Genomic DNA, 20646 nt, shown 5'->3' on the forward strand with positions numbered 1-20646 from the left:
TCCGTCGATAAATCCACAAGGAAAAAAACCAGCAACCCGAAAAGACGTGTCGTGAGAACCACTGACTTCATGGCATAGGTTGCAACGCCTATGCCAGGACAATGAAGGAGACATGACACCAATTTTCTAGACAACGGCATCTCCATCGCCAAGACGGCACCGAAAAGCACACAAAAACCTAGCAAAAGAAGATAACAAAACTTGATGCCAGACGTTAATCCGTGGTTCCCCTCGTCTCTTAAAGCCAGATCGACGGTGAGAAACGAGAGAAACCGCTGGAAATTGAAGTTTGAAGACGACGGCTAGAGGGTTTCTGTTAGGCCTTCACTTCCCATGTCGACCATTTCAACACACATAGTCAACGTCGACAACAAAGAATTGCTTAAAACTGCCGCATAATATGCAAGGAAACAGTGGGCCGCTCATGGGTAGAACAAAGTAAATCACAACTGGGCTTTTAATGTGGTAGTGTGCATTTGGTTCACTATGCAGCCCAACAATTCAAAAGACATGGTGGTAGAATAATACTCCAATACTCTATGTCCGGTAAAATTGCATACTACTCCAGCGCAAGTTTGCATCCAATGCCAGTGAGAGGTCGAGTCATGGCTGCATGGAGCTAGTGGTGAAAAAAAAAATCCTTCTTTCCGATGCAAAAGGAACATGATTAGATTGCCACGTTATTGACATCGACAAAGCGAAAGAACGAAGATTACAAACAATGCTCTCGTGCACCCTCGTTTGGTTCCCTGCACGCGCGCACGTTGAACTCACACCATATTGTTGCTGCACATCTGAGCAAACAAGCAGCTCTAAACACTTCCCAGCGTTACAACAACTCTTTTCCGGGACGAAACTAAAACAAGAAACGAGAAACAAACAAACAACTACTCCGTATTATTGAGGATGATGAGGTGGCGGTGGATACTGGCTGGAGGCAGACCAAGAGCCCGTGGTCGCCGGGTAGGTCCACGGTGCAGCCTCCGGCCACGCCCACTGCGCTGCCCCGTGCTCTGCAGCCGCTGCCGCGCCGTACCCCGAAGCAGAGGAAGCAGAGGACGGCACGGAGGCCACGGTGACCGAGGACTCAGGGAAAGAGTATGCCCCCGCCGAAGAGCTACTGACGCTGCCGCCGTAGTACGGAGGAAAACCCCCGACGCCTGATCCTCCTCCTCCTCCGTGCAGAAGCATCTGGTACTGCAGGTAGTCCGAGACGGCGGCAGCGTAGGGCGTTGATGTCGAAGAAGCAGAAGAAGACATCGTCGGGGAAGAAGCCAAGCTTGCCGCGGCGGCAGGGGCTGGGGCTGGGGTTGGCGCGGTGAGGCGGGCGTCCTCGGGGAAGTTGAGCTTGGCGCGGCTGCCGCGGAAGCGGAGCGCGGCCTCGTCGTAGGCGCGGGCCGCGGCCTCGGCGGTCTCGAAGGTGCCGAGCCACACGCGGGCCGCCTTGTGCGGGTCGCGGATCTCCGCGGCCCACTTGCCCCACGGCCTCTGCCGCACGCCCCGGTACCGCCGGCCCGGCTGCTGCTCCGCCGACGCCGGCTCGCCGCCGTACGTGGGCAACTGCTGCTGCTCCTCCCCCATGGCCGTCGGGCTCCTCCGCTCTTGTAGACCTGCGTAGTACAAGGGTCATATATATGAACGAATCAGGAACTCAGGCCACGAGGAGAGGTGATATATATGCGCGGCGGAGGCGACACGTAGCAGCATGTCACGTTTGACTCCTCCGTTGTTTCGCACGCGCGGGTAAGCGCTGCACGGTTGCAGCTGCGTAGGCATTTTCATTTATTTATTATTTTGGGTTTCCATGGAGGAAAACAAAAGGATGCGTCGATCCATCGATCTCTAGCTAGCAAATCGACAACGTGCAAGCACGTGGACTGCGTTCCGACCGTTCGTTCTCAACTCCTCCTGATATGGGAGGCTAGGTTGGTGTATTTGTTGTGTTGCACGAGTGCACTGGACATCCGTACGTAGTTTGGTATCCTCCCATTTCCGGGTTTTTTCTATTCTGAAATTAATTTGGTTTGGGAAATGCTTAGTAGGTCCATAACGGTCGCTAGCTGCGTGTAATGCATGCACGGTTTTAGTTCTGACGTAGTACTATATACCCCTCCTCTCCCCAGCTTTATCGGGAGGAATAGCTAGGCACTCCTCGTGTTACAAGCAAAGTGCTATTCGATGGATATCATATATCGGAGCACAGTACTAGCTATTGGTATTGGGAACACGTCACTCCATGAACAGTTTAAGACCAGCTAGCGCCAACAAACCGTGAGATTGTGCATGAATAACACATGCTGATTAAGAAAAAACAATTCTCTCCCCAGAAAAGGAAGAAGCAAAAGCACGACGCCGACCTGAGAAGTGAGAACGCAACGCAAACATTCTCTCTTCTCACAAAATAAAAAATAAATAGTACGGTAGTACTAAAGAACAACGAACCAATCCTCACCTGTTGCGAGCTGATCCGGTGTCGGCGCGCCCCCAGAATAGCTTCGTCCAGCTCCCCCCATTGCCCATCCGTACGGGAGGCCGGCCCAGCGGTCGTCGTCGCCGCCCGAGACGACCCTTGCCAGGGCCGACACCATCGTCGACATCTCCTGCGCCTGATACTCCCCGGACAGCACTGAGCTCGCCATGGCCTCGAGCTCGCCCCGATCATCATCTCCACCGCCATCTTCCTCATCATACCTCGCCAGCCGGCGGCCACCGCCAAGCCGATGAGGGTCGGCCGCCATCTCGTAGTACCACGCTTGCAATGCCACCTCCGCTCGCATACAGCAATGCGGGTCGTAGTTCGACTTCAAAGCATACCACACTCTCCGAATTAACCACACGGGCCGGGCAGACTTGGGGCTATATATACACGTAGAATTCAGATGACTAGACAAGGCAAAGGCGGAAAAGGAGAACATGCAGAGGTGGATGGCAGGCAACAAGGAGAGATAGGCTAGCTAGCGAGAGCTGGCTCAAAACCACAGCAGCCGCCGCCAAAAAAAGGTGGGGTTCAGATGTTGGACCGGGTCTCTGCGCTGCGCTGACCGGTGTTCCTTAAGGCAAGTAGGCAACGACCCATCGGGCTCGGGAGACTAAAACGCTCCCTAAATCAAGTGTACCATCCAAACGTTAGCAGTGTAAATTAGGCAAAACTTGGCGATCGATCACGTGGTGGCTCGATCTGGCTGCATGCACACGGCAAGGATCGTGATTACGATTTATGATTCACATGCATCCAAATGTGTCAGCCTTTCGTGCGTTTTGCCGACGAGCCAGCCAGCGCGTATATGTGCGTACGTGGGTCAAAGTATGCCATCCGTCTGTAAAACAGAAGTTGCCGCTTCACTTGGTCGCTAAAGACCGAGTGACGTGCTCCAAGAAGGGCGTGCAATCGTGCGTGCATGCATGCGCCCAAAATTAAGGTTTCTTCTTCGGGTCAAGCTAGCGCGCGCTGGCCTCGTTAGCCCGCCGCCGTGCGCATGCTGCGCGCCCCTGCGAGGCTGCGAAGTGCCCAAGTTCTCTCCGTTTGGCACGCAAATCTTCTCTCCGGCTGCTTCTGCGGTACTCCAGCACATGAGCATGGGATGCCCTTCCGGGTTAAGTTTCCCCGTTTGGTATGCGAATGTTCTCCGGCCACGTCCCGAATTCGCCTTCTTTTCTCGTCGACTCGACGTGTTGTCCGGCAGATTTTCCACGTCGCCGGGCACGCCCCTTGGATCTTCCGGCTCTGTCGGGCACGCGCGCCTACCTAGCTAGTACAGTAGTACTTCTGTCTGTATGCCGCAGTGCCGTCCGGAAAGTTCTGGAGAGGTTACATATATGCACGTATACATGTCTTGGAGGACTGCATGCGACTTGACTCTTATTACCCCGTGCGTGTACACTAATAATCCGAGGCTTTCTTAACCTGCCACATACAAGTGGGCGAGTAGTGCTTTACCGCAACACGTAAACTTAAATCAAGTCTTAGGAGCATCACGGAAGCATATTGCTTAGGTAGTTGATTAATTAACTAATAAAGTTCAAGATGGTAATTATAAATTTACTGATCGAAGAAACACAGTTTCGGCCTACAGATGATTAAAATAAGGCAACTTGCTGGTAATTATAAATTTATTGGTGGAGTACCTGGTTTAATTTGCACCTAATTTTTCCAATCTGCTTCGAGCGTAGCTCAGACGCACGTACTAGTGGTGGTCGGTGGTGGACTGGTCCACGTCCGGTCAACATACACTGTTGTACAGTACAATAATACTGGTATATAGAAATAAAATAACAAATGCGTTCGTGTTACAGCGGGGGATTTGCTGAAGGCCTCGTGCACTCCTGATCTCTGATCCGATCCGACAGTGAGGTTGACCAAGCATCAGCAGACACATATACCGTCGCAGAGGAGCTCATGCCTCCGATGACCCGGATCACATTGGACGAAACAATTGGAGTAAACAAAGGCGTGCACACAAAAGTATCCTATTTTGTCTACAAATATTTTATTTATTTATCTCTTTCTGGTGTCCGATGCCGAATGTTGACTATGTGATCCTGAATGGTACTCGTATTAGTTTTTGTTAAGAAATATTTTTAATTACAAATACTCTATTAATATATGTTCTGTAAGATATAAAACCTAATTAGTTAGTATCTTTCTTACTTATGAATTTTGGATTTGGTGGTCGTCCATTCATTTCTTCCCAGCTATTTACCTCTCACCTCTCACAAGTAGATTGTGCAAACACATGAATTGGAACATGACCTTCTGTTTCATAGTCTCTGCCGCTGAATCTCGTGTTCAATCTTCATAGGTCTGGGTCCATAGTTAAAATTCAGGAAAGCCTATCATCACGCTTCATGTCATTGTTGATTGCTCCATAACGTGACTACCATGTTGTTTTTAACTATAAATTTTTTCATGGCGATTCTGGAGCAAAGCACGCACAGACTAGTTTCTTATTATGAATCTAGCGTTATCCATTTCGTTTCATATAAACCACTTTCTATCGTAGCAGTTCTTGTCTTAACGAATCTTTATATACTTTACACTATGGAACATAATGAATAGTATTAGTACTCCATCCGTTCCAAACATAAGGAATAGTATCACGTTTTCTAAACTTTGACCAAACTAAGCCACACTTTTGTGGAATGTCAAATTTGTTAAGTTTGACCAAGTTTGTAGAAAAAACCAACAACACTTAAAGTCCCAAATCAAGATAACTAGATCTATCATGAGATATATTTTCATAAATAATTCATTTTAAATATTAGGTGTTCATATTTTAGTTTGGTCAAAGTTTATAAAGCGGGACCATTAATAAAAATTATATACCATGTATTTTGGAACGGAAGGAGTATATGGTATGAATTTGCAAATGACCGAGAAAGGATTTTGCAAGACGAACCAAAACATCATTTGTTTGACACTCATTTTCAATACAAATAAAATCAACAATAATTTCTTTTGAGCAGTTGATTGTGGTCGTGGGTCTGGTGATTAGAGCCAATTGGTAGAGAATTTATGTCCCAACATATGTAGTACTCCCTCTGATCCATTCTCGACTCAAATTTGCCCAAATATGGATGTATCTATTCTTAAAAAGCGTCTAAATACATGTAATATTTCGACAATAATTTGGGATCGGAGGGAGTAGGTACTCCATCAACCCGGATATTGAAAGCTAGCTACCATAGAACTTTATGTCAAACTTTGATCAGCTATTAGATTAGTAGTGTGTGGCTATTGTGTTGCAAATGTGGTATTGTTAGGTTCCTATTGAAAAACATTACCAAGTGGTATAATTTTTATACACACATGTCGAATAATATTTGTCCAATAATTAATCAAAATTGTCATAAATTCTTTACTGGCCTTGTATATCAGAAAGGAGGGAGTAGATGGTTTTTCTTAACTATATATGATGTAATTTGTATTTTTTACACTTCATGTTGATAAACTTTTGCGGCTGTGCACAACTTTTTTATGCAAGGTCCGGATGCAATGATTTTTTAATATAAAATAAAACTCATGTTCCCTAGAATTGTTGTTTTCACATGGCAAAATAAAACTTTTGAGTACTCTACTGCCAAAAACCTCTAAATACTTAGAATTGACACTTAAAAACTACGAGTCTATGAATTTTTTTTCATAACTAATCTTCTTTCTGATTTTGTAAATATGTTATGATAAACATCAGTAAATTTGGTGATGTAAAGTGTGAAGTAACATAGGAAATACTACATCCGTTCTAAATATAAGGTACATTTTCATTTTCTTTGACCAAGATTTATTCCATAATATTGTGACTTATGTTATACAAATCATAACCATAAGCAACTACTTTCAATACGAACACAATGATATCAGTTTTGAATACAAAAATATATTGATGGACTAAATGTCGGTTAAAGACTCGGTAAAAGGAAACGCCTATTTATTTTGAAATGGGAAGAATATCAGTGGTCACAGTTTTCATGGACAGTATTAGTTTACGATTTAAAAGGCAAACATCAGAACCCGGGTTAATCAAGACTCCTGACACGCCTCATCTGGTCGTCTCTTCCAGGCGTGGTGCGTGCAAAGTTATATATGGGGATCGGAAAGTCAAGTTTGTTTGCTCGAGAAGGCCTGCGTGCCATGCCAAGCGAGCAGCTGCATTTCGTCAAACGCTTTGAGGCTCCTGGCCAATTCGCCTAATCAATTTGAGGATTCTACTAAAATAAATCGGGATCTGTACGGAGCAAAAGTTAAAGAACTCCATTTCACGGAGAAAAACGCACACAGAGCTTTGACGCCTTACTGCAGACATTTGATCATCCAAGATTCCCAGGGCATCATGATGCAAAATGGAAAAACATCGGCTAGATGTCGTTTAGAAAATTGGATACATGATACTCCCTCCATTTCACAAAAAATGGCACGCACGCATTTCAAAATTTTGTTTTGATCAACAATTAGACTAATGATTTGAGGCTTATGTGTTACAAAAATTATATCATTAGATTCATATTTTAAAAACCTTTCCAACGATATAAAATTTGTAACATATAATCTACATACAATTGATCTAATCGTTGGTCAAAGTTCGACCTCGAAAAGCGTGGGCGTCATTCTTTGTGAAATGGAGAGAGTATGTACCTAACATGTGAGAATTGCCTATGCCGATATTACAGAATCAAGATGCCAATGTCCACACCGTATATAATGTTTTGAAATATTTTGGACAAACTGGTTTCAAGAACAATGAAGTTCTAATCCAATTAGAACATGTGGCCCCAAAAATATTACGAAAAACGCACTACTTGTCCTTGTCTTTAGAAAGCAAAGCAAAGGCAATGCAAAATATATAGCAGAATTAGGACCTTAAGAAAAAGGGGAGACAAATAGATGGCCTGCGAGTGTTTATTATGATTGGTTTGTTAAAGTGCACTTGGGAGTTGAAACTTTTGAAGCCAGGTTCAGACTTGACTTTTTGGCACCGACAAATAAATTAATATAACCAAAGCTTCATTTACATTCCTTTTTTGACAATCCGTGGTATTACATGGTCTATCCTGCAAGCAAGTTTCGTGCTGCCTCCTTGACAAAGACACTATGCATGTTTCCTTGTACTGCAGATTTATCTTTCACACAAGGCATAAAGTCTAAGGTCAAAAAATAACTTCAATGTGAGGGCCCTCCTGATGAAATTTTGAACGGAGACTGTAGACGCCATTTCTATTAGAGCATGAACACCGGAAGTTCAAAAGCCAACTCAGTCGCAAGGGGTGGACATGAACTCACAATTCACAAGAAAAAAAGAGGATTCCTTACACGCATACCGTTGGTAAGCAGCTCAATTCTCTCTGTATGTCACTTTCAAAAGTCTTATTCTCAAATTTTCTCTATACTATATTATTGAACAAAGACCATTTTACCTTTTTATTGTGCTTGTAAATTGTTATGTAAGGCCCTATTATTTTTTTAGTAAATGGAAACTTTTATTACCTGGCCTCTGCATATAAAGTGCATATAGCCTTTTTTTTACATCATTTATTATAATCAAGATAAAAAAGGACCAAACCGGAAAGGTAAGATCCATTGATCATGCACGAAGCTATCTAGCAACTGCGGAGTCTAGCATTAGCAGGGGATCCGAAGAACAGAATATCTCCCTCCGTGCCACTCAGTACTTAGCACAAGTGTTGATTTTTGTCAATGGTTTTTTTCTAGTTTGCACAACAGATAGGAGTAATTTTGCTGTTTTCTTTTTAAATACAGATATCCTCTTCACGTCTTAATGTAGCTCGACTAACCAAAGGTTGACAAAAGATTATCCTTTCAGTTGTAACCAACGTACCCATGGACAGCGAGACGTTAGTGGCGACTTCGTCAATCTCAAGATGATGTGTGAGTTCAGTCTTATATAGACATTGTATGGTTGCATACATGTGGTGATATGTGTGGGTGTGTCAGAGCGCGTCTACGATGAAACCCATGTGTCTCTAAATAAAAGTTAGTGGATGATGACATGGGGGAACTCTAAAACAAATAAATAAATAAAATAGAGTCTAGTGGTATGTAGGCTAGGGAATAAGCTCTCTGTAGAGGCGGCTTTTTACTTTTTTTTTGTAAAAGCAGGATCCGGAAGGATCCAGAGTTTATTTAATAGTTGTAACACAGCTTACAACCAAACCCAGTAAAGATCTAAAATTACAGACAGGTCCCTGAACTTTGCAGAAAAGACTCGGAACATGGATTGGAGAATGCAATCGGGTCCTTCTTCCCCAACCAGCGATCACCTTGCCATCACCGGGGACAACGCCCCTTGGGAGGACGAAGCTGCCACGGAAAGCTTCCATGGCCACCAGTTGGAAGAAGCACTGCCTTCTATACTGCCCCATGGCCATGAGGAAAAGAAGTGGCCGCCCTTTGGCCTGAAGATGCCGCGACACGGTGGGAGTCGTCTGCCGTCTGCCGGCGCCGCAGCTCCTCCACGGTAGTCGACAGTGATGTGCTCAACCGCGAAGCAGATGATCCACCCCGTTGGCTTCTCCTCGCCGAAGAGCCACCGCCACGGTGGTGTCAACAACAAGAAGAAAGCCACCAAATCCCCTGCAAATCCGAGACTTCGAGCTTATTAATGGAGTCGCCAGCAAGCATCTTCGCAGCAGCCAACTTCCGGTCACCACAGGGATCCCCGCCGCTAGTCGCCACCGGCCTTTGCTCGAACCAGGGGCGGAGCTACTTGTTGTGTCCCTAGGTCACATGCACCAGGGTAAAAAAAAAATCTAATGCTAATTATATCCTCCAATTAGCTAGTGCACTAGGAATTATTAGGTATTGTGAGCCAGGCCAAGCTTTCTATGGGTCCCAGGAGTGTGAACGTTAAAGAGTGCACCCGGATGACTTTCCCTCTAGCTCCGCCCTTGGCTCGACCATGGCCACGGCCACCTCCCTAACGGCATCACGCCACGACCCGGCACTAAGCCGAAACCCTCTAAGGGAACCCTAGATACAACGGGGCTCCGGACTCCTCTCCCATCCCCTTCCAGACCGGCCTCGCCGGCGACGAGGGGATGAGATCGGGCCGAGCCCCAGGCGATTTCTTGGAGGAGCTTGGTGACCAGTAGAAAGAGGGAGGGGAAGGGGAAAGACTCCGGGTCAGCTCAATGGATGAGGCGGCTTTTTACCAAAGTGACATATACTGTATAAGAAATTCTCTGGTACAAAAACTGAACTAACTTATGTCCGGATGCTGGATGCTTAAAGAAAAAACTCATGGCTTGTTGAAACACATTACTTCACTTAAATGGTGTCTCATTCCACAAACATGACAGGAAAATATCTAGCAGAAAAAGAACTGAAAGAAATGACTGTTGATACTATTTCCAAAACGAATAAAGCTGCAGATGAATGTCGCATTCATCAACCAAGGAAGACCGGGTTGACTCAGCGCCGCCGCCGTTGGCACATGTAGAGTGCGCCTTCAACGCCAGCCTGTTGATCAAACCACATCCTGTAGAGTTCGATGCATCTGCGAAGCAAGAAAACAGATCTGGAGCTTGAACATGACAGAAAAGTCTTCCGGTCAAACAATACAGTTGCCTTTCCATTGAGAAACAATTTGTTTTCTTCTCCCTTCTGCTGGGGTTTTCACCTTTTATGGGGCATCAATGCCGTAACAGAAAATAGCTCAATGGAAATTCAAATTGGAAAAATACATGGGCTAGTTCAAATGACATGTGCGCACAATGTACATGGACAATTTTTTTTTTCAAGAATGCGACCTAGCGGGCGCATCATCAATTAAAGAAGGAGATGGCCAGAAAGCCAGTTACAACGTCACGGAGTGGCCAAGAGGTCAAGACGGCCGTACAACGCAAAAAAGGCTACACGATACAAACGCAACGCCACACGGATTACAACACATCCTACCACAACCGACGGCAAGGATTCGCGTTGTATCGTCTCCCGACACGAATGGCGAGGGGGCGATACACCGAGCTTCAAAGCCGCGTCACAACCGAAGAGGGAAACTTCCCGAGACCAACTCCAACTCCGGGAAGGCATAAGCCAATGCACCGCCCGCCCATAAGCGCCTAAGAGTCGGCAAGAGAACGGCGGGACCGAACCTGACCAAAGGAGGCTTCGACCCAGAAGAAGCTTCGACGACGGCGTACATAGCGCCCCAGAAGCTTATGCTCCGAGCGGTGGCTGACCGACTCCAACTGTTGCACCAAGGACTCCACGAGCCACCAAGACGACGCCCCCAAGAAAGGAACGACATGGCTGTGCCGCCGCCGCCTAATCCAAGGAGCGGATAAAAGGTTTCCCTCGGTGCTCGAGGCGGGGAAGAACGGGCAGCGCCATGATGACGCCTCCAAGGAGGTGACGGTGCCCGTGGGCGTCGCCGTCGTCAGCATCACGCAGGGATTTCTCCTGACCCTGCCGTCAGCCCCGACGCCCATCACACTGAAGAGACCGCCCCCGTACGCGGGTTCGATCTCTGTGCTTTTAGTACTAGTCCCTGTATCGACTCACCAGCACACACAATTTCAAGATGTAATATCATAGAACAAAGGTTTCAATATTACAACGCATCATCCAGAATTTAAAAGTACTTACAAGCTCGTATAACCTCATGGGTTAGCTGGAAATAAAACAATTGTTTAGCAGCGGAAAAACGGAAGATACAAGGGCTACATCAACATCATGGTGAGAGCGTGTTGGAATATAGGCCCGTAACCCAAACAAGCAAAGCGTACTCTTACTCTTCGTTGGAGCTTCCTGCATCATTAAAGGATGCAACCACTAGGGTCAATACATTGAATGTATTGGTAAGATCACTAGGGGTTATATCAAAATTTACCAAGTATATGCATAATGTGGCAAAGTGGGGTTCAAGGCTATTTGCATAAAAGCTTAGTTGTATTGTCCTATCTTTTAATCAAATAGAATTTTATCACTATTGGACATAGGGTAGACATACCCATGCTCTTATTAAACTAAGGACATTGAGTAGACACATCAATGCTCCTAAACCCAAGTTCAAACCATTCCTTTTATTTGAAAATTAGAATGAGTGAGATTTTCCTTACAGCTCCACATCCAGTTGCTCAAAATTTGTCCATTACCGAGGACACGGCTAAGTACTTAGTTTTGACGCTCTCGAGAGTTTGTACACATTCCCCACAAGAAACCGACAGGTTAATCTCTTGCTGTCCTCGGGGTAGAGTAGCAACGGCGTCGATTACGAGATTTTCAGAGGTAATTCCCTAAACCACGAGAGAATCATGCCCCCCTACACATTCTACCTCAGTACAATTCCTTGGGTCTAGGTTCATACAACTTACTCTTGTCTCGCCAGAGCTCATATAGCATTGTGGTTGTACTGGAAGCTACTAAATAGGAAACTAGTCCAGTCTCAGTTACCTCAGGCGGCATTCCACAGTTGCAATGTAGGCGCTCCCCGAATCCACGGGAGATACGTCCATGGACGATCCCTTTCCGAATCCACGGAAAGTCGACTCAGAGGGACCCATAGAAATGGACCTGACGCCGCTAATCCTCAAAATTCTCAAAGCCGCCCACCCAGGATGGTTCATTGAATTAATTGTTTTGCCTTACTCTTGTAAAACATTTCTTTTCTCCATAGGCATAATAATATCATAATGTATTAATATCCCCCACGATACTATCATAGCCTAGCATTCAACTACAATCGATGGCAATTTGGTAGCAGGGTAATGACAAGGGTAAACTATACTACCTGGGATTTATAGCTAGCATAGAGGTACGAGTAATATTCCTAATGCATCTAATAAAACAACTAGTGCATAGTAAAAATATTTGGGAGATGATCAAAGTGAACTTGCCTTGTCCAAGGTTGTGGTAGTTCTCGCACTCTTCGCAACAACAAGGTTCACAATCCACACAATCTAAAATAAAAGAAAGCACACACACAATAAACATGCCATTCAATACAAAACATGCTATGATGCATATGTCATGACGATGCACACATAGGTTGCTTCTAAATGTGACATGTTTAGTTTTCTGTTTTGAAAAGCTTCACAAAAGATTTGGACAGATTATACAATAACAAAGAGGTACTTATTTTGTATGAAACAAGGATGGGCTTTAATTAAAAGCTTATATGATTTTTGTAAAGCATGGAGCAAGATAAATTTGTGTGGCCATATCATTTACAAAATAATTTCCTTTCTGGTCCTAATGGACAGAGAACATACTCAAATTATTTTTCAGCAAGCTAACATGCTCAAAACTAGTTTGAAATAATTCATTTGAATATTAAACCATAATTAAGCATTCTGTAATTTGTTTCTGGTAAAGTTATTCAAAGTTAAAATTATATTATGCCAAAAGATTATGCAGGTTATGAGGATTCCATAAAGGTATAGAACTTCAAATTTGGCCAAACGGTTTGAGAGATATGATGGTTTGAAGTTTCAGGGGCTTTTTTGCAAAGTTACTTTTTAATTCGGCCGAGAAATAAATTTTAATTTTATACGGGACACGTGGAGCTATCCTATAGGCTGGTACCGGTTCGGTTAGGGTTTTAATCTCAGCCGTTCATGGAGATCCGACGGCAGAGAGGGGAGACGGCTCACCGGGCGGCGCTAGGGTTCGTCGAAGACGAGGAAGACTGCTGCGGCGACAGCACGGCGACTCGGGCGGCAGTTCGGCTCGGGGAAGTAGGGGAACGGGTGCGGCTCGGCGAAGCGGTCCCAGCGGGGGTCGCGGCTTTGCTCGGGGAGCTCGAACGCGACGTCAAGGACGACGAAGGGCGGCGGCCGGCGGCGACGGCCTCTGGTCTGCGGCGGTCCAAAACAGAAAACGACCGCGTCACACGGTGCGCGCGAGAGAGAGAGAGAGGAGAAGGAAGAGGGGGTCGGCCGTGCAAAAAGCTCACCGGGACGACGACGACGGCAGAGAGCTTTCTCCAGCGAGGAATTGCGATGAAGCGAGGGCGAAATTGAGCGTGGGAGTTGGGGGAAAAGTGAGAGAAGAGAGGGGCTTCAAGGTGACGCGCACAGGTTTGAGGAAGGGGGCTCTGCGCGGAAGAAACGGCGCGGAGTCGTGGGCGTGCTCGTGGGTCGTGGCCGGAGATTTCGGCCGGGCAGTTGGAGAAGATGACGGGCGGGGCCGCATGTCAGCGGCACAGGCGGCTCGGGCGCGCGGGGCTGGTCCAGTTTGGTCGGTTAGCAGGCCGGTTCGGCCCATTTGGCCGGGCCGGCCGCGGTTTTTTTTTTCCTTTTTCTTTTTCTATTTTCTGTTTTTGAACACCAAAATTGATTCAAAGCTCCAAATCACTCTCAATAAATTGCAACAAAATTTGTAAAAATCATATTTTCATATGATCTAACTTTTGGGACAAGATTTCTCTCAAAATAAAATACTTAAAAATACCTTTTCCCTATAAAATTAGCCTTTAAGGCCTTTTAGACTATCAAAATAATTTGTTTTTCAAAACAATTTCAAAGGCCAAATTATGGGATAGGCATATATATACATTAAATCCCTTTTTATGTCAAAACCCACATGGATTAAAATGCAATTATTCAAAAGCAAGAACAAAGGCCAAATTCAAATAAAAGTACTTTTGTAAAAGGGTTTTCTGGGTTAATTTTAGGGTTTTTAAATGTGGTTAAATGTAAGGGTGGCATGATGCTTATGAAATGCAATGCATATGGAGAGTTTTGAAAATCGGAATGTTACACACGCAACAAGGAGCCGCCTTAGAGAATCGAGATCCACATCGTCAGAGGAGTAGGAGGCTGCGCACCGTCTCAACGCCACCGAACGGGGACTGGGCGGTGTGGACCCAGCCCACCGCTGCCTGGCCGGCCGCCGGCACCACCACGGTGCAGGTGCCAACACAACAGGTTCCACGCGCACCTGGAGAAGCGCCAAGATCCACAGGCCCGCCCAGGACCAGATGGGCCCTACGCGGGCCCAAAGCTCTCGGCCTCCGCCAAGATCCACATGGGCGCCTCCGTCGACCCTGCCGACGCCGCGCCGCCGCTCCAGCCGACCGCCGCCGCCCACCAGACGGCTCCCACCGCCATGTGCCGAGCGCCGCCGCCTCCTTGCCACCAGCAGCGCCCAAAAGAATCTCCGCCTTCGCGCGAAGGGGAGAGGCAGGGCGCCCCTCCGTCGCCCCCCGTCTTCGACGGCCAGGCGAGGCCGCCTCCGCCAGCGCAAGGCGGCGGCAGCGGCCGGGGAGGATTCAACCTGCGGCGGCTAGGGTTTGGGTGGTGGAGTCGCCTCCGGAGTCGCCCCGCGCGAGACGACCCGGGAGGGAAGATGGTAATAGCTTTGCCCCCTACATGGACAAATATGGAGGACGCATTAATTGAACGCTATTCTATCTATGACCTCCGGAATGGTAATATGTCGACCAATATTGCCCATCTCTTCTGCGGAATATATACAGTCAAACATGGAAATTTTGCAAACTTGGGTGTGCGACTGCAAACCAAACGGCATGGATGCAAAATGAACAATGCATTGCAAGTGTTGTACTCCAACATGTAAAGTCTTCTTTACTGAAGGAAGTAGCTTTCATTCATGGAATGATCACTCCAAGAAGCTCAGTATGTTGACGAAAACGCGTCGAGGAAAGGTGAAAAGGCACTTGAGAAATATGATTGAGTGAATAGATTCTTACGGCTGGAACGTGTAATAGAACCGCAGGAAAGATTCAAATTGTATCTGGGACCCTGAGATTTTTCACGACAGAATGCCCACAACGGTGAGGTAATAGCATTGTGAATTACCCAGGGCTGTATAGCACAAAGCCTGAAAGTTTGCTGTAAAAAAAAGCACAAAGCCTGAAAGAAGGACAATTTGTTTTTAGAAAGAAGCCTGAACGAAGCACAATACATGTAGAAATATACACGAGGACCAGACAAGGGCAACTATGCATAAGAACAAGCACACAAGGATAAATTCGAATGTGCATACATTTTCAATAGGTAAACAAGGTAAATGTGATCTCTCTGCCATTCCATTTAGTAGGCTCTTGGAGCATACCAGCGCGTAAGCAACGACCCGGTTCAGAACTGCAGAAAGTGGATTGATCAAAAGGATACCATCTAAAGACTGTCGAGTGGACTTACAAGTGGCTCAAAAAGATCTGCAAGTCTAGGACTGTGGAAGTCATTCTCAGAGAAAAATACAACAGGTGCACAAATGATTAAAAGCACTGACTTCCCAAATATCATATGAGTTACACATGTGTAAAAGTACTCTTTGAAGTTTGATTGCAAAAGCCAAAAGCATTTCTTAGTAGTCCCCAATCCAAGTGCTCTGGTCTGAAGAATGGACCTGGGAATTCTGATGTCTTCTGGTTTGTCATTATCAGGCTTCATGCTCTAGTCTTCCAGTTAAGTCCTTTGCAGTAGTCGGACACTCAGAAACCAACAGAAGATGCTCTCATCCTTCAGAACGGTGTTCCACAAAAAAAACGAAAGAACTGTCAACCTTCAAACAGCTAATTCTAGAACAAACAGTGCGTTGTGTTGCTTGCATACAAAGAGATGATGACAACATGTCGGTGGATGTGCTTTGACCTACTATAGAATGATGATGTCAAATCCAGTAGCAATGCCAATTAATTTGGTATCTCCTTACCCCTTAGAAGAACTGAAGGAGGAAGACATGACAAATGGTAATTGAGATGCGCACTAGTGCTACCTACATTCTCACAGAAGAAGAGACGGAGAGGAACGACAGGTGGATGAGTATCCTGCACTAGTAATGTACACGATGATATAGACACCGTCAGATGACAATGGCACAAAATACCAATATATGACCCCCCCAATACCGCCAATACTTTGACTACAATAAGTCCATACATGAAAAAGGATCGAAAATACCAAATATGGCAGTCAAAAGTCAAAATGTATCATTGTCATTGCTCTTCTTTGTTCTCCAGGTGTGTTTGTCACCATCAGTAAACAACCACAGAATCCAACTAGCCCACACATGTTCTGAATTCACACATAATTGGCTAGTGAGTTTCTCTTTGAGATGCAACCTCAGAGACTGAAGCACTTCTTCCAATTACATCTGATGCACTCCTTCCCATTACATCTGATGACATGTCCCAATTTCCACTTCTCTGATCCCAGCTTGAGTGTCGTACTCGTACCTCACTTACAACTGCAGGAATCTGTGATTCCGAACCCATCACAAGCTTGGCATTAGCCATGCTTTCCATCTCACTGTGGTCCTGGTTTCCCATTTCGACATCAACATCCTCGTAATTGCGCCGCTGAGAGATCTTCAAGAGATCACTGCCAATCTCAAGATCATCTTCTACTTTTGCTCGAGAGCCACCAGTTGGTTCCTCTTCCATCTGCCTACCAAAGTTAACTACTGGAGCCCGTACTTCCTCTTGAACATAGGCTCGGAACCTGTGTTTAGAAGGTTTCCCCTTGCTGCACAAGACTTCTAGGAAATTATTCAGACATCCTTGATTATAGACATTAGGCCTGTTATCCGATCTGTATCGAAAATTCTCATATGTGGTCTGGAAAAGCAAAGCATCATATCAGAGTTATGCACTGTGACTTCAACAAGCTTTGGACAGAAAAGAGGCCTCAAACATATGGCATTAAGTCATTCTAATTCACGACACATTCTAATTCAGTTTACAATATATGGAGGTTGACAACAAGTTCTGGGTTGACTGTCTTTTGAACTTTTAATTCTGGGTAGTTGATCTGAATAAGACCAGATTGTTAGATAAACTCATAAGGCCATAATTGTTTTGCATTTTCCATAGAAGCGATAAGAAATAATGGCCGTCCTGAAACTTGTTGAGCGTACAACATAAAGTACCTCACTTTTACTCCAGAGGTTGCATAAGACATCACAAGCCTATTATTTATACTCCGTATTAGAATTTAGCATTCTATAACACTTGTAGCTAAAATTATATTCACTAACAAAATCTTGCATTCATGGTTGAAACAAATTACTATCAAAGTGATCTTGTATCAGCAAACTAACCTGGTTAGTGCTAATAAGATATGAATGAAATCCAGTGAGACCTCCAACAAACCAGAGAGCAATGAAACAATATATCATAAGAACCAAGCAAGCTGGAGAGTGTTTGAAAGCCTTCCATACTGTAGGATAGTCCCCGTCCATGAGAAACTTGATGTGTAATGCCGACATGGCAAAGACATAAATGCAAAGAAGAGTCGAGGAAGAAACAAATAGGAAGAAGTATCGGTAATTGCGCTGCACAACATAAAAATGAAACAATAAAAGATCAGGAGACAGAAGTGCTGAAGTGGTAAGAATCAAAGTGAATTGAAATTTCCATCATACTTGAAGAATCATTCCTTCCTTTAACAGTTACAAGAACAAAATTCTGAGTATCCCTTAGTTTCATGTACATTTTTCAAGTAGCAAAGCAGTGGTTTTTGGCATGTGCCAAGCCTATACAAACTCTTCTAGAGCACAAATATGGTGTGTGGTTTATAAAATGTGCTGCAGACCGTGGAAGATGGAGGCTGCAGATCTCTTCGAGGCTGTGTGGATTGTAATTTGTAACCTAGTATATTACTTCCTCCGGTCCATAGTATATTATTATTAATCAGAGGGAGCAATTCCTTCCTTAATGGAAATAAATGCTCATCCCTCATGTGTGTCCTTGAGAAAATAATAACAACAGGTTGTGCATTAGTCTAAAACTAGTGAGGAAATCAGGATGGAATACGACCAAATTCAACCAAATTAAAGTATAAACAACAGGCTTATATTGAGCATATTAAAGTTCAAACAGAAACTTGTCCCCTAGTGGTGTCAAATATTGTAATCAAGAATGGCTCCATGCTTAATTAACTGAAGAATAGGTAAGGAAAAATATCACAACTGTTCAGCAAAGATTACATTAGCAAAGCAGTTCCACACAATTGATAAGGCATGCAAAGCAGTTCCACACAATTGATAAGGCATGTGAGTTCTAAGGTGGCCACACACTTCAGCAGAAGTAAAACAATACTTTCTGTAGTTCTTTGCATTGAGCTATATCTCTTACCAGAAGATAATTAGTGTTCATGAATAACTAGACACCATGGATAATAACACACCATGTCATGATGTGCTGTGTTACCTATGTCAGCAATCATGATGTGATCTTATTGTATCTAAACCCATTTCATTTAATAATTGAGCTCCGGCTCTTTGAAACATACACTATCTGACAGCATCCATATAAAGTTATTTCTCTTTCGCTCCGGCTCTTTGAAACTATTTGAAATTGCATCCACTTTGCTCATTACTTTGTTGTGCACTCAAGAAATTGAAATTCCCTTACCAGCACACAGGCTGCCTAAAGTTTTACTTTATAAAAGTATATTAAGAAATCGAATTCATAAGCCATAGCCAGAGGAAAGATATCTTATTGTACATATAAGACATTTCTTACTGTACATTAGTGCATATATTGTTGAAAGTAAAGAAATTGAATTTAGCAAGCAGGGGCAATTTTGAACTCAGTCAGTATATATATATAATAATGTGCCTATAACGTGTCTCAGAATGTGACTTTTCCAAAGTGTCAAGGCATATCCATCTGGAAGTAGTCTGTTCAAGATCATTGAGTTTTTTTTTTCTGAACTATCAAATTATTTTCATGACAATTGCGCTAGCTAGTGTACCTGTCCAATGCATTGTCCAACCCAGGGGCAATGATGATCAAAGCGCTCAACACAATTGTTGCATATCGAACAGTGAGAGCACCGGGGAGGCCTGTAAATCATGCAGGTATCGCAATACTTTACTTTCACAGGCATCCCATTAACCATTACTTCCTTTACACGGGGGAATTGCAGCCTGCCCGGTGTTTCCCCGGCTAATGGATTGCCATATGAAAACTCTTCCTCCGGTGGATGTGATGCGCGAGGAACAATACCAGGATCCTGAGCTGAGGTGATCAACAGCAACAGAAGCACCTATAGTGTACAAACAAGGACAACATGCCATACTTAGATGAGTGCCCTAAATGCTCGCTATTACTGATTACTGTCTGCAGGAATCACTACAATGAACTCACATAGATCATAAACGCTATCGCTACAGCAGGAATCGCGTATCCCGCATTGTATACGGAGAATCGATGGAGAAGGTATCGCGCGACGAAGACGCAGAAGACAAAAACCGGTACCACAATTAGCGCAACCGAGACAAGCAGGGACTTGGCATCGGGTCCGAATATGAACCTCCCTCCAAGGAAGAACCTCTGCAGATAGCCAAAACCAACCATGTCACATCAACAGCAAAACAATGAATTGCATTTTTCGCATCTTCAACACACGGTAACCAACCAAATCAGTGAATTTCCCTAAGCAATCTACTGTTCAAGCCTGGAAGCGTCAGGAAGAGTAAAACACATACAGACACTAGACCACCAAAATAAAGAGCAGGAAGTGGAATTGCCGAAGAAAGGACCGGGTAGAAACAGTAAACAAAGATTACCAGTTCAGGAACTGGAAGTATAAGCCAGAGTAACAAAGTAAAGTGAAGGAAACGAGTAGGATCTTTACATTATTCCCTTTCCAAGCTTCATAGACTCGCTGCGGTTGCGCCATGGGCGGCGGTGGATTCGGCTCAGGTCAGTGCAGCCGCCTCATCCAAGCGCCTCCAAATCGACGACGAGCACGAAGGAATCGACACGGGCACACGGAAAGGGGGATTTTGAGAGAGGTGGTGGGGCGAGGAACTGAGAGGGGAGATGAGGCGAGTCTGAGCGAGAAAAGGCTGCTATTGCTTGCGTTGCCTTTGTGCGTGGGGTGGGTGGTGAGGTGTAAAACGGCTGCCTTTTTCTTTCTTAATAATTAAGAGAGGGTAAGAAATTGGGAGGTACAAGCTGGCAAAGGGAAATGGAGACGGGAGAAGGTCCTCTTCTTGCAGATTACTCCTTGGATTTTGCAGAAACGACTCATGGGTACACACGGGCAACATGCTAGTCCTCCTATATTTTTTTCTACACGAGTACTAAATGTCAAGAAACCCCCATCGTTGTTGCCTCAACTTCACTTTACCATAAATTTTAGAACAAAATTCACATAACCCCCTCTAGAGGCTGCTTGGGCTGTGCCGACTATGCAATCAAAGCATCAAAATTTTCAATT

General features: G+C 44.9%; 2 protein-coding genes across 3 annotated transcripts; both read right to left on the reverse strand.

The window, feature by feature from the left end:
- Nucleotides 1-623: 623 nt before the first annotated feature.
- LOC100822735 (ethylene-responsive transcription factor ERF110) lies at nucleotides 624-2838 on the reverse strand. The gene is made up of 2 exons (XM_010233027.3): nucleotides 2453-2838; nucleotides 624-1610 (listed from the first exon to the last, which is right to left on the reverse strand). The coding sequence occupies exons 1-2, from the start codon at nucleotides 2775-2777 to the stop codon at nucleotides 898-900; spliced, it is 1038 nt and encodes a 345-aa protein (XP_010231329.2). The 5' UTR covers nucleotides 2778-2838; the 3' UTR covers nucleotides 624-897.
- A 12854-nt stretch (nucleotides 2839-15692) lies between these two features.
- On the reverse strand, nucleotides 15693-20322 carry LOC100837870 (protein S-acyltransferase 8). Of its 2 annotated transcripts, XR_002963224.1 has the most exons (6): nucleotides 20059-20322; nucleotides 19569-19754; nucleotides 19174-19467; nucleotides 17516-17749; nucleotides 16130-17033; nucleotides 15693-15936 (listed from the first exon to the last, which is right to left on the reverse strand). XR_002963224.1 is itself a non-coding variant. In XM_003568330.4 (5 exons), the coding sequence occupies exons 1-5, from the start codon at nucleotides 20101-20103 to the stop codon at nucleotides 16512-16514; spliced, it is 1281 nt and encodes a 426-aa protein (XP_003568378.1). In that variant the 5' UTR covers nucleotides 20104-20322; the 3' UTR covers nucleotides 15693-16511. The 2 variants fall into 2 exon arrangements, 1 of the variants encoding a protein (XP_003568378.1); XM_003568330.4 differs by having other exon boundaries at nucleotides 15693-17033.
- Between the last annotated feature and the right edge of the window lie 324 nt (nucleotides 20323-20646).

This window comes from Brachypodium distachyon, chromosome 2 (genome assembly GCF_000005505.3).
Source record: "Brachypodium distachyon strain Bd21 chromosome 2, Brachypodium_distachyon_v3.0, whole genome shotgun sequence".
Taxonomy (NCBI): domain Eukaryota; kingdom Viridiplantae; phylum Streptophyta; class Magnoliopsida; order Poales; family Poaceae; genus Brachypodium; species Brachypodium distachyon.